The sequence below is a fragment of the Melanerpes formicivorus genome, unplaced genomic scaffold (assembly GCF_026170545.1).
Source record: "Melanerpes formicivorus ecotype bairdi unplaced genomic scaffold, bMelFor1.0.p_v2 SCAF_82, whole genome shotgun sequence".
Taxonomy (NCBI): Eukaryota; Metazoa; Chordata; class Aves; order Piciformes; family Picidae; genus Melanerpes; species Melanerpes formicivorus.
In genome coordinates, this window is record NW_027142434.1 from 2,854,857 (window position 1) to 2,871,073 (window position 16,217).

The window sequence follows — 16,217 nt, forward strand, 5'->3', positions numbered from 1 at the left end:
ATATCCGGTCCCGCGCCGCGGAGCACCACGGGAAGCGCAGTCCCCGCGGAGCGGGAGGGGGAGCCGGCGCTGGGAGTTCCGCCTCGATAGAGCGGGGCATGATGGGAACGGAGGCGTGCGCCTCGCCTCCGCCTCGATAGAGTGGGGCATGATGGGAGCCGAGGCAGCGTCACTTCCGCCCCCGCGGGGGCCGGGAGGAGCTCTTCCGTTCCGCCTCGCTACAGCGGGGCACGGTGGGAGCCGTAGGCCTCCGTGAGGCCCATGGCAGCTCCCGCGGCGGTCCCCCACAGACCCCAGCCCCACACCGACCCCAGCCCCACACCGACCCCAGCCCCACACGGAGGCTCGGCCGGGCCTGGCCGTACAGAGGCTCCAGAAGCCCCCGAGCCCGGCCCGGCCCCGCCCAGCCTCACACCAGCCGCAGCCACCCCCGAGCCCACACCGACCCCAGCCCCACACTGAGCACCCCCCGAGCCCACACCGACCCCAGCCCCACACCGACCCCAGCCCCAGACCGAGCACCCCCTGAGCCCACACCGACCCCAGCCCCACAATGAGCACCACCGACCCCACACCGACCCCAGCCCCACATTGACCCCAGCCCCACAATGAGCACCCCCCGACCCCACACCGACCTCAGCCCCACACTGACCCCAGCCCCACAATGAGCACCCCCTGAGCCCACACCGACCCCAGCCCCACACTGAGCACCCCCCGAGCCCACACTGACCCCAGCCCCACATTGGCCCCAGCCATACACCGAGCACCCCCCGAGCCCATACCGACCCCAGCCCCAGCCTGCCGTGGGTCCGTTCCCAGCTCCCCCTGCCGTGAGGAGCTCCAGCTCTGTGCCCCCCCAAGGGCCAGGCCTCGGTCCCCCGGCCGTGGGGCAGACACAGAGTGCTGGTGGGGAAGCAAGGAGCGGCCTGGGAGGGGCAGGGGTCAGGGAGGGGGCCCGGACGCCCCTCTGGGGCCACCCTGCTCCCATCCCCATCTGCCGGCTGGCTGGGGGGGGGTGCTGGGCACCTGGGGGGGACAGCCCTCCTGAGGAGACCCTTCATGCCAGGGTGGGGATGACCCCAAGCCCCTTGGCCCCACAGCTTCCCTGGGCTCGTGCCCACCGAACCCCCCAACCCTTCCCCCGGGATCCCCGACCCCCACGGCAACGTCGCAGACCCCCCCCCCGCCCACCCCAGCCAGGCGACTCAGACCAGCTCTGCCCTTGCAGCCGTGTTTGTCCCCAAGCCCCCCCTGCCCCAAGGCTACAGCTCAGGTTTGGGAGAGGCCCCCCGGGGGCGCACAGAGCCCATCCCCCCCGCGTCGCTCCGAGCCCTCCACCGCCTCCTCGTCGATCTGCCCCGGGATGCGAAAATCGACGGGGGGCTGGTCCCGCTTGGGGCTGGGGGTGCGGGGCCGGGGCTCGGCCGGGCAGCCGGTGCCCTGCAGGAACTGCAGGAAGTTCTCCTCGATGGAGCCCTCCCGGCTGGGCAGCCGCAGGTCCTCCTCGGGGGGCTGCTTGAAGAAACAGGTCAGGAGCCGGCCCAGCTCGGCCCGGATCTGCCGGTTGAGGCACCCGTAGAAGAAAGGGTTGGAGGTAAAGCAGAAGTACCCGAGCCAAGTGACCACGGTCTCCGCCGCCGGCCCCACCAAGGGCTGGGAGCTGAGCGCCGTGTAGAGGTGGAAGGAGAAGTAGGGCAGCCAGCAGAAGAGGAATTGGCCCCCCACGGCTAAGAGGATGGCGGCGGCTTTGCCCCCTCCGAACGTCCTCTGCGGGGTGGTCCGGGGGGCTCCCGAGGTGGTCACCATGGTGGAGCGGCTGCTGAGCGACTCGGAGCGGCGCCGCCGCGGGGTCTCCATCCAGGTGGGCAGCGGCCCGTGGTGCATGGCGGCCACCCGCGCCACCTTGAACATGCTGCAGTAGACCACCACGATGATGAGGAGGGGCAGGAGGAAGTAAAAGGCGGCGAAGAAGACCACGAAGAACTTGCAGTAGGGCCCGCGGCTCCATTGCAACGAACAGCCGCGGCCGGCGGGAGGCGGCGGCGGCGACGACGACGGCGACGGCGGCGAGGAGGAGGAAGGCGGCGGCGGGGGGCGGTGGTCGGGGGCCAACCAACCCAGGACGGGGACGAGGGAGGTGGCCACGGCTTTGAGCCAGACGCCCACCAGGACGCAGGCCACCAGCCCCACGGTCATCCTCACCTCGTAGCGCATGGGGTGCACCACGTAGTAGTAGCGCTCCACGTTGATGGTGGAGATGGAGAGGATGCACATGCTGATGAAGCAGACGCTGAGGAACAGGTAGACTCGGCACAGCGCCTCGCCCAGCACCGGGCTCTCGAAGACGGCCGAGCCCGAGAGCATCTCCAGCGGCATCAGGGTGAGGGCGGCCAGGAAGTCCACCAGGCAGAGGTGGAAGACGAAGACGAACTTGCGCAGCGCCGGGGTCTTGACGATCACCGTCATGACGGCCGCGTTGCCCACGATGGCCACCAGGTCCAGCAGCAGCATGAAGAAGAGCCCAACCGATTTGGAGGCCACGTCTTTCGGCTTGGCGTCGGCCGTGCCGTTGGGGGGCATGGGGCTGGGGCTGGGCTGGAGCCCCCGAGCCCCCCTAGAGCCGTTCCAGCCCCAGGGCGAGGGCAGGGAGGGCTCCATCCTGGGCCTTCACCGGCCCATCGCCCATCCTCGGGGGACCGGGCATTGCCCAGGGGGGGCTCACATCGTTGCCTACCTTCTGCCCGCTCCGGGTGGGTGCTGCCCCGGGAGGGTTGGGGGAGGGGACGGGGGGGTTGGGGGGTGCCGCTCAGAGCACCCAAAGGTGCCCCCCAGCCTTGCTCATCTCCCTGCTCCTCGCTGCTGGGCAGCTCCGGGCTCCTGCAGGGAGGGTTGAGGTGGCAGCAGGGTAAGGGACACGACCCTGGGGGGGACGGACACGACTCCTGATGGCCTAGGTTTGGGGGGCCGGGGAGGGGGGTCTTCACTCAGCGTGACCCCAAATCGCAGCCCCCCATTGCCCCCGGGTGCCCCTCCCCACCCCCAAGCCCTTTTCCCAAGCAAAAGCCTCTGCAAAGGAGCAATTCTGGGGCTGAAACCCCCAAACCCCAAGGTTTCCACCCAAACCACCCCGGTGGGACCCTTCACCCAGAACCTGGGGACCCCGAGGGGCCTCAGGGATGGCTGGGGGGGGTCACCAACGCCTGGCTTCACTCCTGGTGCTCTGAGGGCCCACAGGGACACCCCCACCCAGGCCCAACCCTGGCATGGGCTCTGCGCCCCCCACCCACCCCGATGGGGACCACCAGCTGCAAAGCAGAGCCCGGGATCTGGGGAGGGGTCTGGGGGTTACCCAAGAGACCCTCACCCATGGCTGCTTTCCCGGGGGGGGACACCCATCCTCTGCACCACAGGGAGCTCAGGGGGAAGGGAGGATGCTGATGGAAGGGAGGTATGGATGGAAGGGGGGGGATGAAGGCAATGAGTCCCGGGGGGTGCAGGGGCGATGTCACCGGCTGGGCACCCCCCCTCCGACCTCCCGGGGTCCCCACTCCCAACACCGTATCGCCCCCACCCCACCCCCGGGCATCGCCCCGGTGGGGCAGCTCGACCGCGGTACCTACCCTGGGGGGCTGCATGGGGCCGGGGCCTGGCCCGAGGGTCCCCGGGCAGGCCGCAGGGGGGGTTCCGGGGTGGGCGGGGGTCCCCGGTGCCGGGGGGGCGTGTGGGGGATGCTCGGGGCCGGGCCGGGGCCGGAGCCGCTGCGGCGAGGGATGCTCCGCACCGCCTGCTGCTGGGTCCTAGCGCCTGCCGCCAGCCGCCGGTACCCCGGCATGGCCCCCCCCCCCCGCCCCCGGCCCCGCTGCAGCGGAGGGATCCCGCGGGGGCTGTCTCGGCCGTGTGGACCCCAGCTTCACCCCCCGGAGATTGGGGGTGTCCTTCCCCACCCACCCCAGGTCCTGCCCTGGGCATCACTTTGGATTCTGGCCCCAGCTGCCCCCTAAAAGAGGATGGGGAGGGGGTGGGGGCGACGGGGCCGCTGGAGGGGGGGTTGGGGGGGAGCAGTCTCTTGGGGGCCATGGGGAGGGCAAAGAGGGGGGGCAGGGGTGGGGGAGGGGGGGCGGCGCAGGAGGCAGCCTGGGGAGGGGGCAGAGAGATGGAGGGGACAAGGGGACAGCTCCGCAGCGCTGGGGCACAGGGTGGGGATGGGGACAGCTGCGGGGGGTGGGCACAGGGTGAGGATGGGGACAGCTGCGGGGGGTGGGCACAGGGTGGGGATGGGGACAGCTGCGGGGGGTGGGCACAGGGCCGGGGGGGGGCCGCTCAGAGATGCCAAGGAGCCCCCCGCCCCCCCCCCCCGGCTCTGTCCACCCCCAGCCCGTTGTGCCCTTCCCTTCCTCTCGGTTCAGCAACGGAGCCAGCTGGGAGCAGGGCGGTGCCAGGCTCCGTGCCTCGGTTTCCCCTGGCACAGCTCCGGGGGGGGGATCCCCAACACCAGCCAGAGCCTGGCATCCCCTCGGGACCCCCCCCAGGCCTTGAGCATCCTCCTGGCAGTGCCCTGAGCCCAGTCCCTGGGTGCCCAAGGTGGGGGGGGGGGGGGGGGGTGTGCAGGCCACAAGCCCAGGGCGGGTGGCAGAGGGTGGTGAGGGCACAGCGGGCAGGGCCAGGCGGGCGATGCGCGGCCCTGGCACAGGCCCTGGCACAGGCCCTGTGTGTCACGTGCCCATTGCTAGGTAACAAAAACCCAAAAATAGCCCAAACCAGCCCAGATTAGAAACGTGGGACCTGGCATGAACCAGCCCCGGCGGCTGGCAGGGGCTGCCCGGGCACGGCGGGCACCGCTCCGGCGGGCAGCACGGCGAGCGGCAGCGCCACGGGCTGAAGGGCACCAGGGCTGCCCCACATCGCCCCTCTGGGGCACCTGCCCTGACCTCAGAGTGGAGGAAGCCCTGGGCACCCCCTCTGTCCTTGAGCATGAGTGCCCACCCTGACCTGGGTGCCTGCTCTCAGGCTGGGTGCCCACCCTAACCTGGGTGCCCACCCTAACCTGGGTGCCTGCCCTCAAGCTGGGTGCCCACCCTAACCTGGGTGCCCACCCTAACCTGGGTGCCCACACCTCAAGCTGGGTGCCTGCCCCTCAAGCTGGGTGCCCACCCTAACCTGGGTGCCCACCCTAACCTGGGTGCCTGCACCTCAAGCTGGGTGCCCACCCTAACCTGGGTGCCCACCCTAACCTGGGTGCCTGCCCCTCAAGCTGGGTGCCCACCCTGACCTGGGTGCCCACCCTAACCTGGGTGCCTGCCCCTCAAGCTGGGTGCCCACCCTGACCTGGGTGCCCACCCTAACCTGGGTGCCTGCACCTCAAGCTGGGTGCCCACCCTTCCTTGGATGCCCACTGGTTGTCCATCCCAACCTAGCTGCTCCTCCTTCCCCAGGTACCCACATCAACCTGGGTGCCCTCACTCCAACCTGGGTGCCCACTCCAACCTCTCTGCCCACCCGACCCTGGATGCCCACCTCTGCCTGGCTGCCCATGCTGCCCTGGGTGCCCACTCACCCTAGGTGACCATCATTCCCTAGCTACCCACCTCAACCTGGGTGCCCCCACACCAACCTGGGTGCCCACCCTTCCCTGGGTGCCACCCTTCCCTGGGTGCCACCCTACCCTGGATGCCCACCCCAACCTGGATGCCCACTCCAACCTGGGTGCCACCCTTCCCTGGGTGCCCACCCTTCCCTGAGTGCCCACTCCAACCTGGGTGCCCACCCCAACCTGGGTGCCCACCCTTCCCTGGGTGCCCACCCTTCCCTGAGTGCCCACCCCAACCTGGGTGCCCACCCCAACCTGGGTGCCCACCCTTCCCTGGGTGCCCACACCAACCTGGGTGCCCACTCCAACCTGAGTGCCACCCTTCCCTGGGTGCCCACTCCAACCTGGGTGCCCACCCTTCCCTGGGTGCCCACCCCAACCTGGGTGCCCACCCCAACCTGGGTGCCCACTCCAACCTGGGTGCCCACTCCAACCTGGGTGCCACCCTTCCCTGGGTGCCCACCCCAACCTGGGTGCCCAGTCTACTCACTTCTCCCTCGATACCCCCAGCCAAACCCCGGTGCCCAGTCCAGCCCTGGTGCCCCTACACCAACACAGGTGCCCACTCCAGCCTGGGTGCCCACTCTACCTGGGTGCCCACCTTCCAGCCCAGACAGATCCCCAGGGAGCTGGCATGGTGTGTGCTGAGAGGGGGGTGCCCTGGCATCCTGGCATCCCAGCATTCGAGCACCCTGCTGCCCCAGCACCTTGGCACTGCAGTACTTCAGCACCCCAAGGCTTGGCACCTGATTGCTGGCACCCTGCTGCCCTGGTACTCCAGCACCCTGGCACTGCTGGCACCCTGGCACCCCGGTTCCCAAGCACCCCACTGTCCTAGCAGTACCTCGGTATCCTGGCACCTTGCCATCCCAGCACCCTATGACACTGGCAGCTCAGCGCCAGGGTGGCATCCTGCCATGCTGGCACCTTGGTACTGAGCACCCCACTACACAGGCACACTGGCACCCCAGTCCCCTGGCACCCCAAAACCCTGGCACCCTGCCATATCTGGACTGCTGCACCCCAGTATCCTGGCACCCCAGCACCCTGGCATCCCCATGCCTGGCACCCTGGCATGTCTGAGCCCCTGCACTCCAGCACCCTGGCATCCTGTCATGCCCATACCCTGGCATCCTGATGCCCTGGCACCGCAATACCCTGACATACCCAGCACCCTAGCACCGCAGCACCCTGGCACGCCCATGCCCAGCACCCTGGCACCCTGGCACCCTGGCATGGCTCCTGCAGCTGTGCCAGCACAAACGTTGTCCTGGTTTAATCCTGGTGCTAATCCCTGCCCAGCACCCACTGCCCAGCCTGGCACCCACCCAGCACCCAGACACCCCCCGCAGCTGGGGTGCCCTGCCTGGCAGTACCCACCCCCCAACCTCCCTGACCCACCGGTGGGCTCTGGGGGTCCCTGACCCTGTGCCAGCAGGGTGGGGACATGAGGGGGACTCAGTCCCTGCTGTCCTCCCTGGGGGGTGCCCACTCTGTCTCCCCAGCCTCTGATGCCCACTTTGGTGCCACCCCTATGCCCTCCAGTCCCTGCTGTCCTCCCTGGGGGGTGCCCACTCTGTCTCCCCAGCCTCTGATGCCCACCTTGGTGCCACCCCTATGCCCTCCAGTCCCTGCTGTCCTCCCTGGGGAGTGCTCACTCTGTCTCCCCAACCTCTGATGCCCACTTTGGTGCCACCCCCATCCCCTCCAGTCCCTGCTGTCCTCCCTGGGGGCGCTCACTTTGTCTCCCCAACCTCTGATGCCCACCTTGGTGCCACCCCCATCCCCTCCAGTCCCTGCTGTCCTCCCTGGGGGGTGCCCACTCTGTCTCCCCAGCCTCTGATGCCCACCCTGGTGCCACCCCTATGCCCTCCAGTCCCTCCTGTCCTCCCTGGGGGCGCTCACTTTGTCTCCCCAACCTCTGATGCCCACCTTGGTGCCACCCCCATCCCCTCCAGTCCCTCCTGTCCTCCCTGGGGGGTGCTCACTCTCTCTCCCCAACCTCTAATGCCCACCTTGGTGCCACCCCTATGCCCTCCAGTCCCTGCTGTCCTCCCCAGGGCGGGGTGGGATCAGCTCATCCAGTGCCACCACACACACGCAGCTGGCACCAATCCTGCCTGGCACGCCGTGCCTGTGCTGTGCCTCTCCCTCCCCCCCTCCCCCCCGCCAATGTCCTTACTGCGTTGGCACAAGGTCAGGGCCACCCAAACCCCACCGGTGGGCTGGGCAGGTTGGGCACCCCTGGTCGGGGGGGGGTGGAAAGGGGGGATCTGGGGGCTGGGTAGGTGCCAGGCTGGGCAGAGCACCCCTGGTCGGGGGGGACTTGAAAGGGGGGGGCTGGGGGGCTGGGTGGGTGCCAGGCTGGGCAGAGCACCCCTGGTCAGGGGGGCTGGGGGCTGGGTGGGTGCCAGGCTGGGCAGTGGATGCTGGGCAGAGCACCCCTGGTCGGGGGGAGGGGGTGGAAGGGGAGGATCTGGGGGGCTGGGTGGGTGCCAGGCTGGGCAGTGGATGCTGGGCAGAGCACCCCTGGTCAAGGGGGGTCTGGGGGTCTGGGTGGGTGCCAGGCTGGGCAGAGCATCCCTGGTCGGGGGGGACTTGAAAGGGGGGGGCTGGGGGGCTGGGTGGGTGCCAGGCTGGGCAGTGGATGCTGGGCAGAGCACCCCTGGTCGGGGGGGGGTTGAAAGGGGGGGTCTGGAGGGCTGGGTGGGTGCCAGGCCGGGCAGTGGATGCTGGGCAGAGATTAGCAGCAGGATTAGAGCTGGCATCGAGGGTGAGCAAAGGACAAAATTTTATCGGGGGGGGGGGGGTGGGGGTGGGGCGGGGAGGTGGGAGGGGGCACACGCAGCCACCACAGGACAGGGTGAGGGCACTCCGAGGTCACCCAGTCCCCGGGGGGGGTGGTGGTGTCCCCCTTTAATTCCTGCCCCCCCTCCGCTAAGAGCTGCATCATCTGGCAGGGATCCTTCCGGCTCCTTTCCCTCTCCTTCTGGACCCAAAAAAGCAGCAGAAACCTTTCAGGGCTAAAAATATCCCCAGGAGAAGGGGGGGAGGGCACCGGGGCGGGAGGGCATGGGGGTGCCCCATGGCTGGCTGGGGGTGAAAGCACCCAAGGGTGCCCCCCCTGGAGAGGGAGATCAGGGCAGGATGTGACCTCTCCATCCCAGCGGGGCTGAGCGGCGCTGGGCTGGGGTCGGTCCCCGGGAGCTTGGGCTGGAAGGGGAGGGCTGGGCCAGTGCCCAGGGGGGGGCGGGTCAGTGCCAGGGGAGGCTGGGCTGGCACCGTGGCCCATGGGACAATACAAGCAGTGGGTCCCGGCCCAGCAGGACGGGGCAGAGCTGGGGCAGCACAGAGGGATTTGGGATGTGGGATGGGATAAAGGTGGGATGGGGGTGTGGGTGGGGTGGGATGAGGATGAGGATGGGGATGGGGTCAGGGATAGGGATAGGGATAGGGATAGGGATAGGGAATGGGGATGGGGATGGGAATGGGAATGGGGATAGGGGTAAGGATTGGGAATAGGATTAGGGATGAGGATGGGATGTGGTCAGGGATAGGGATAGGGATAGGGATAGGGATAGGGATAGGGATAGGGATAGGGATAGGGAATGGGGATGGGGATGGGATGGGGATGGGGATGAGGATGGGATGGGAATGAGGATGGGATGGGGTCAGGGATAGGGATAGGGATTGGGAATGGGGATGGAGATGGGGATGGGATGGGGAGGGATATGGGGATGAGGGTGGAAATGGGTACAGGGATGGGGATAGTAGGGACAGGGACATGGATGAGGATGGAAATGAGGATGAGGATGGGGATAAGGATGAAATGGGATAGGACAGAGAGGGGCATGGGCATGGAGAGGAGGGTGGGATGGGGATGAGGATGAGGATGGGGCTGGAGGCAGGGATGGGGCTGGTGAGGACAGGAATGAGGATGGGGATAGGAGATTAGGAAGAAGATGAGGGTGAGATGGAATAGGATAGGATAGGATAGGATAGGATAGGATAGGATACGATACGATACGATACGATACGATACGATACGATAGGAGGGTAGGGTAGGGTAGGATAGAACAGAACAGATGGGGTGAGGATGAGAATGGGGATAACAGGGATGGGCACAAGGATCAGGATGGGGATAAGATGGAATGGGATGGAGAGTGGGATCGGGATGAGGATGGAGATGTAGATGGGGTTGGGGGTGATGGGGATGAGGCTGGGGATAAGGTTGAGATGGGATAGGATAGAGAGGGGCGTGGGGAAGAGAGGGGATTTGGGGTAGAGATGAGGATGAGGATGGGATGGGGAGGGGGATGAAGATAAAGCTGAGGATGGGGACAGGGATGAGGCTGAGGCATAGGTCCGGGGGACAGAGCTGAGGACGAGATGGGTGGGATGGGGATGGAGAGAAGCATGGGACGGGGACAGGCGCGTTGCCGGTCTGCGGGGTGATGCCGGGCCGGGGGTGATCCCGGCCGGGGGGTCCCGGTCCGGGTCCGGCTCCCCCGGGGGGGGTCTCAGCCGGGGGGGCGACGCGCGGCTCGCGAGGGGTTAACGAGGCGCTGCCGCCATTGGTCGAGGGCGATGCAGCGACAGCCAATGGGGAAGGGCCGTGCGCGGGGTGCGCCGCGCCGGGGCCGCCCCCAGACCCTGTCCCGGGGCCGCTCTGCAGCCGGCGGGGGCTCGGTCCGGCCCGCTCGGCTCCGCTCCGTCCCCCTCGGCTCTGATCGGCTCAGGGTCGGCCCGGCTCGGCCCCTCTCGGCTCGGGTCGGCCTGGTTCGGCCCGCTCGGCTCGGCTGGGTTCGGCCCGGCCCGCTCGGTTCTGCTCGGCACCGCTCGGATCCGCTCGGCCCCACTCGTCTCCGCCAGCCTCTGTTCGGCTCCCCTCGGTTCGATTCGGCTCTGCCCGCCTCGGTTCGGCCTCGTTCGGCTCATTTCAGTCCGGTTCGGCCTCGTTCGGTTCGGTTCGGCTCGTTTCGGTCCGACTCGGCCTCCCCTGGCCGCCTTGCTCCGCACCGGCCCCGGTACCAGGCCCCGGTAACGCCCCGGGCGGGGGTGGGGGAGAGTTGAGCATCCTCCGGCGGGCTCCGTACGCAGCGGCGCTGGGACCGGGGGAGGTCGCGAGGGGCCGGTGGGGACCGCGAGGACCAAGAGCACCGGGGGGGACCGGGAGGGACCGGGAGGGACCGGGACCACCTCCGCAGCGCAGGAGGAACGGGGCCGCGGCGGGACCTGTGCCAGCGGGTGACAAAGCCACCCCATGCCGGGACTCTGGGTGAGGGGGGAGCCTGCTGCGTGTCACGGAGCCCCCACCCCGTGACAGCAGGTGACAAAAGCCACCCCGCTGGGTGGCCAAAGCCGCCGCTTGCCGCCGCACCCGAGGCGAGCGGCGAGCCCGGTGCGCGCCGCGCCAGCCGGGGGCCGAAGCCAGCCCGCCGTTAGCGCTGCGAGATTGGGTGACAAAGCCACCCCACGCGGTGGCAGCGGGTGACAAAGCCACCCTGCGTCGTGACACCGGGGCATGCCGTGACACCAGGGGACAGCAGCCGCCTTGCGCCGTGACTCTGCCTGGCCGAAGCTGCTCTGTGCCATGGCACTAGGCAAGCAGCCAGCCTGGCACACTGGGTGACCAAAGCCACCCTACGGCCCGTGCTGTGACACTGGGTGACAAAGCCACCCCCACCCCCCCCTCTGCCCCACCAGGTGACCAAGTCACCCTGCACGGTGATACCGGGGGAGCAGCTAGCTGGGGGCGTGCTGTGACATCGGGTGGCCCAGAGCCACCCCGTAGGACATGCTGTGAGTGGGTGACAAAGCCACCCCCACGGGCCTGCCGGGTGACAAAGCCACCCCCCTCTGCCCCACTGAGTGACCAAAGTCACCCTCTAGCCCATGCTGTGACGCTGGGTGACAAAGCCAGCCCCCTCTGCCCCACTGAGTGACCAAAGTCACCCCGTAGCCCGTGCTGTGACCCTTAAGTGACAAAGCCACTTCACTCTCCCCCCCCACCGGGAGACCAAAGCCACCCTGTCTGGTGACACGGGGGGGGCACAGCCAGCCTGGTGCATGCTGTGACCCGAGCCACCCTGTGCCCCCCCACCCCCCACCGGAGGGTCACAGCCATGCCGCTGCCCGGTGCCCAACACCCTGGTGAGGCCGTGGGGCCGGGCAGGGCCATGGGGGGCAGGAGGGTGCCGCTGCTGCCGCCCCTGCTGCTGCTGCTGCTGCTGCCCCCAGGGGGGTCAGCGGGTGGCAGCTGCCCTCCGCGCTGCGTCTGCGCCTCCAACATCCTGAGCTGCTCGCAGGCGGCGCTGAGCGCGGTGCCCACCCCCCTGCCGCGCTTCGCCGCCGTCCTCGACCTCAGCCACAACAACGTCAGCCGGCTGCGGGCGGACTGGGCACCGGGGCGGCTGGCACACCTGCACGCCCTGCTGCTCAGCCACAACGGCCTCTCCTTCGTCTCCACCGAGGCTTTCACCCACGTCCCTCACCTCCGCCACCTCGACCTCTCCTCCAACCGCCTGCGGGCGCTGGAGGAGAACCTCTTCAGCGACCTGGCGGAGCTGGAGGTGCTGCTGCTCTACAACAACGAGATCGCCTCGGTGGACCGCACGGCGTTCGAGAACCTGGGCCGGCTCCGCAAGCTCTACCTGGGGCAGAACCGCATCGCCCGCTTCCCGCTGGAGCTGCTGCGCGACGGCAGCCGCCTGCCCCAGCTCGCCCTCCTCGACCTCTCCGCCAACCGCCTGCACTCCGTGCCCGTGGGCGAGCTGCAGGCGCTGCCCGCCTGGCTCCGGGACCGCCTCTACCTGCACGCCAACCCCCTGGCCTGCTCCTGCCCTCTCTTCCAGCTGGTGGACCGCGGGCACCGCCGCCGGCTGAGCGCCGTGGTGGACTTCCAGGAGGAGCTGCGCTGCTTGCCCCCCGCCGCCACGGTGCCCGTCGGCATCCTCAGCCTGGCCGGCCAGCAGCCCCTCAACTGCAGCGAGGCGAGGGAGGCGGTGCTGGAAGCCCACCTGGGGGACACGGTGACCCTGGGCTGCGACACTCGCTTGCGGGGGGTGCGGCAGCGGCACTGGCTGACCCCCGGCGGCGAGAGGGTGCTGGAGGAAGGCGGCAACGGCAGCGCCGCGCTGCTGGCCAACGGCAGCCTGCAGCTGCGGGCACTGCGCCCCGAGGACGCGGGCACCTACGCCTGCTGGGTGGCAGGGCCCCTCCTCAACGAGACCCTCTACGTGGAGCTGCTGGTGCACAACTTCACCCTCCACGGCCCCCACGACACCCTCAACACGGCCTACACCACGCTGGTGGGCTGCATCCTGAGCGTGGTGCTGGTGCTCATCTACCTGTACCTCACCCCCTGCCGCTGCTGCTGCTGCCGCGGCGCCGAGAAGCCCCCGGCCCCCCGGGACGACAGCATCAACTCCTCGGTGCTCAGCACCACTCCGAACCACGCCGCCGGGGTCCCCGGGGAGCCGTGTCGGTCTCACTCGGCTTCCGCCGCCGGCCCGGGGCAGAACGGGAGGTTCAAGGCGGGGGGCACCCCGCAGCCACCCCTCAGGCACGGCCCCAAGGCGCAGAGGAAGGTGTCGGACCCGGACTCGGTCAGCTCCGTCTTCTCCGACACCCCCATCGTGGTGTAGAGGTGGGGGACACGCCGTGGGGACAGTGCCCAGGGCCGTGCCCTGTCCCCGAGGGCTGTGCTGCAGGGCGGGGGGCGGGGAGGGGGCAGCCTGGACCCCGGAACACTGTCCCCAGCTTTGGGGTCGCACAGACACGAATGGCATCGCCCCCCGCTCCCCTCCCCCGGACTGAGCGTCGCTGCTGTGCGCCCACACCAAGGTCACCTCCACCGCGGGACCCTGAGGGGCAAGGAGGAGCTGCCGGGGGGGGCAGCACTGCTGGAGGGGCCCCCCAGCCCCACTGCCCACCAGACGTGGCCGGACGGCAGGTGCCAGTGCCCAGGCTGAGTGCCCCCCAAGGATGGCAGCACTGGGCGCGCCCCCCCGGGCTGTGACACTGGGGGGGGGGGGGGGCGGGGAGGGGCTTGTCCCACACTGGCAGGGCGCTGCCCCCTCCCTGCCAGCCCCCCCCACGCCGTGCATGTGTATCGCCAAGCATGAGCCCACCGAGGAGCATGTGCCACCCCCGGCACGGGGTGGGGGGACACGAGGGGCAGGTCACCCCCTGGGGACCCACAGGGGTGCAGCCCTCCTCCCCCCCCCCCCCCGACCCTCCTCCCATCCACCTCAGCGCCCTCTTGCCCCCCTCCCACCGCGCAACTCACAGCCACGAGCAGAGGCTCCCCCCCCCCCCCCCCCCGGCAGGGAGTGAGACCCTGGGGGAGTCCAGCACCCCCCTGGCCTTGTGCCCTTGAGGCCCAGCCTGTGTCACTCCCCCCCTCAAGTCGTGTCCCCCCCTCCCAGCCCCCCCCCCCGCGCTGGCAGCTGCTCGCTGATTCCTTGGCCCAAATAAAGTTGTTCCCCCTGGTGCCTCTGCAGCCCTCGCCCGGTTTGGGGGGGCGGGGGGCTTTAAGGGGGGGGTGGGGGGCTCCTCGTTGGGCGTGGGGTAGTTTGGGACAGGGACAGGGACAGGACCCCCGCGGTGGATTGGGGTGGGGGTCAGGCCGGTGGCAGTGGGGTCAGGCTGAGCCCCCAGCCCCCATCGGGGGTCGGGATGGATGCACGGAAGGGCTGCGGGAGCAGAGGCTTGGGGGGGGAGGGGGTCACATCCTGCTCCCCCTGCTCCCAGCCGACTCTGGCTCCCTCTGGCTGTGCTGGGAGCCCCCCCCACCCCCCCCCCATTGACACCCCCACAGTCCCTTATGGTTCCCCATCCACTCCCACACCCCCCTGCACCCCCCTGCTCCTTTATGGTCCTCATCTCCCCAGTGACTCTACTGACACCACCACCACCCCCCCCCCAGCGACTTGTTTCCCCACTTTGGTCCCCAGTACTTCACTGACACACCCCCCCCCCAGCACCCCAAACCCCTTTCTCTGGTCCCAAACACCCCCATGACCCCCCCCCCCCCCCAGCACCCCACTGTCCCTTACGGCTCCCCACCCATTCCCACGGGGTCACCCCCAGCCCCTGCTGCCCTCGCTGCGGGGGGGGTCACTCTGTTCAGAGCCACCCCTGACGTCCTCCCTCGGCGGGGGTCACCCCCTCCAGGGCCACCCCTGTGCCCCCCAGCTCCTAATGTCCTCCCGGGGGGGATGGGGGGGGGGAGGGATTACACCATCCCGGGACACCCCCTATCCCCCCCTGACATCCTGGGGGGGCAACCCATCCCGGGCCGCCTCTGTGCCCCCCCAGCCCCTGCTGTCATCCTGGGGGGCCAACCCATCCCGGGCCACCCTTATCCCCCTCAGCCCTTGCTATCAACCCTGGGGGGCCAACACATGCCGGGCCGCCCCTGTGCCCCCCCCCGTGCCCCCCCCAACTCCTAATGTCCTCCCGGGGGGGCGAGGATTACCCCATGCCGGGCCACCCCTGTGCCCCCCAGCCCCTGCTGTTATCCCTGGGGGGTGACAACCTATCCCGGGCCACCTCTGTGCCCCCCCAGCTCCTAATGTCCTCCCGGGGCGGGGGGAGGGATTACCCCATCCCGGGCCAGGCCCTATCCCCTCCAGCCCCTGCTGTCATCCCTGGGGAGGGGGCAACCCATCCCGGGCCGCCCCTGTGCCCCCGCAGCTCCTAATGTCCTCCCGCGGGGGAGGGAGATTACCCCATGCCAGGCCACCCCTGTGCCCCCCAGCCCCTGCTGTCCTCCCTTGGGGGGGAACCAACCCAGGGCTCCTAATATCCTCCCGGGGGCGGGGGGATTACCCCATCCTAGGGAACCCCTACGCCCCTCAGCCTCTGTTGTCATCCCTGGGGGGGGGGGGGGGGGGGGCAACCCATCCCGGGCCGCCCCTGTGCCCCCCCAGCTCCTAATGTCCTCCCGGGGGGGCGAGGATTACCCCATGCCAGGCAACCCCTATGGCCCCCAGCCCCTGCTATCATCCTGGGGGGGTTCATCCATCCAGAGCCACCCCTATTGCCCCCAGCCCCTGCTGTCATCCTGGGGGGCCAACCCATCCCGGGCCGCCCCTGTGCCCCCGCAGCTCCTAATGTCCTCCAGGGAGCGAGGATTATCCCATCCCAGGCCACCCCTATGCCCCCCCGCCCCTGCTGTCACCCTGGGGGGAGGGGGGTCATTCATCCAGGGCCACTTCTATCTGCCCCCAGCCCCTGCTGTCATCTTGGGGGAGGGGGGGGGGCATCCATCCCGGGCCCCCCCTATCCCTCCCAGCCCCTGCTGTCATCCCTGGGGGGGTCACCCATCCAGGGCCACCTCTGTACCCCCGCAGCTCCTAATGTCCTCCCGGGGGGGCGAGGATTACCCCATGCCAGGCCACCCCTATGGCCCCCAGCCCCTGCTGTCATCCCTGGGGGGGAGCACCCATCCCGGGCCACCTCTGTGCCCCCCCAGCCCCTGCTGTCATCCGGGGGGGGGCAACCCATCCCGGGCCACCCTTATTGCCCCCAGCCCCTGCTGTCGTCCCTGGGGAGGGGGCAACCCATCCCGGGCCCCCCCTATCCCTCTCAGCTCCTAATATCCTCCCGGCGGGGGGGGGGGATT

The 16,217-nt window shown here is 69.5% G+C and overlaps 2 protein-coding genes across 2 annotated transcripts; one reads left to right on the top strand and one right to left on the bottom strand.

The window, feature by feature from the left end:
* Nucleotides 1-1,269: 1,269 nt before the first annotated feature.
* GPR61 (G protein-coupled receptor 61) lies at nucleotides 1,270-3,674 on the bottom strand. Its single transcript, XM_068164717.1, has 2 exons — nucleotides 3,621-3,674; nucleotides 1,270-2,877 (listed from the first exon to the last, which is right to left on the bottom strand). Exon 2 carries the CDS (start codon nucleotides 2,656-2,658, stop codon nucleotides 1,270-1,272), a length of 1,389 nt encoding a protein of 462 aa, XP_068020818.1. The 5' UTR covers nucleotides 2,659-2,877; nucleotides 3,621-3,674.
* A 6,407-nt stretch (nucleotides 3,675-10,081) lies between these two features.
* Nucleotides 10,082-14,070, top strand: AMIGO1 (adhesion molecule with Ig like domain 1). The gene has a single exon (XM_068164688.1). It carries the CDS (start codon nucleotides 11,713-11,715, stop codon nucleotides 13,231-13,233), a length of 1,521 nt encoding a protein of 506 aa, XP_068020789.1. The 5' UTR covers nucleotides 10,082-11,712; the 3' UTR covers nucleotides 13,234-14,070.
* Nucleotides 14,071-16,217: the final 2,147 nt, after the last annotated feature.

Excerpts from the sequence above, each read along its gene's own strand:
- GPR61 (XM_068164717.1), bottom strand. The coding sequence starts at position 2,658 with ATGGAGCCCTCCCTGCCCTCGCCCTGGGGCTGGAACGGCTCTAGGGGG.
- AMIGO1 (XM_068164688.1), top strand. The coding sequence starts at position 11,713 with ATGCCGCTGCCCGGTGCCCAACACCCTGGTGAGGCCGTGGGGCCGGGC.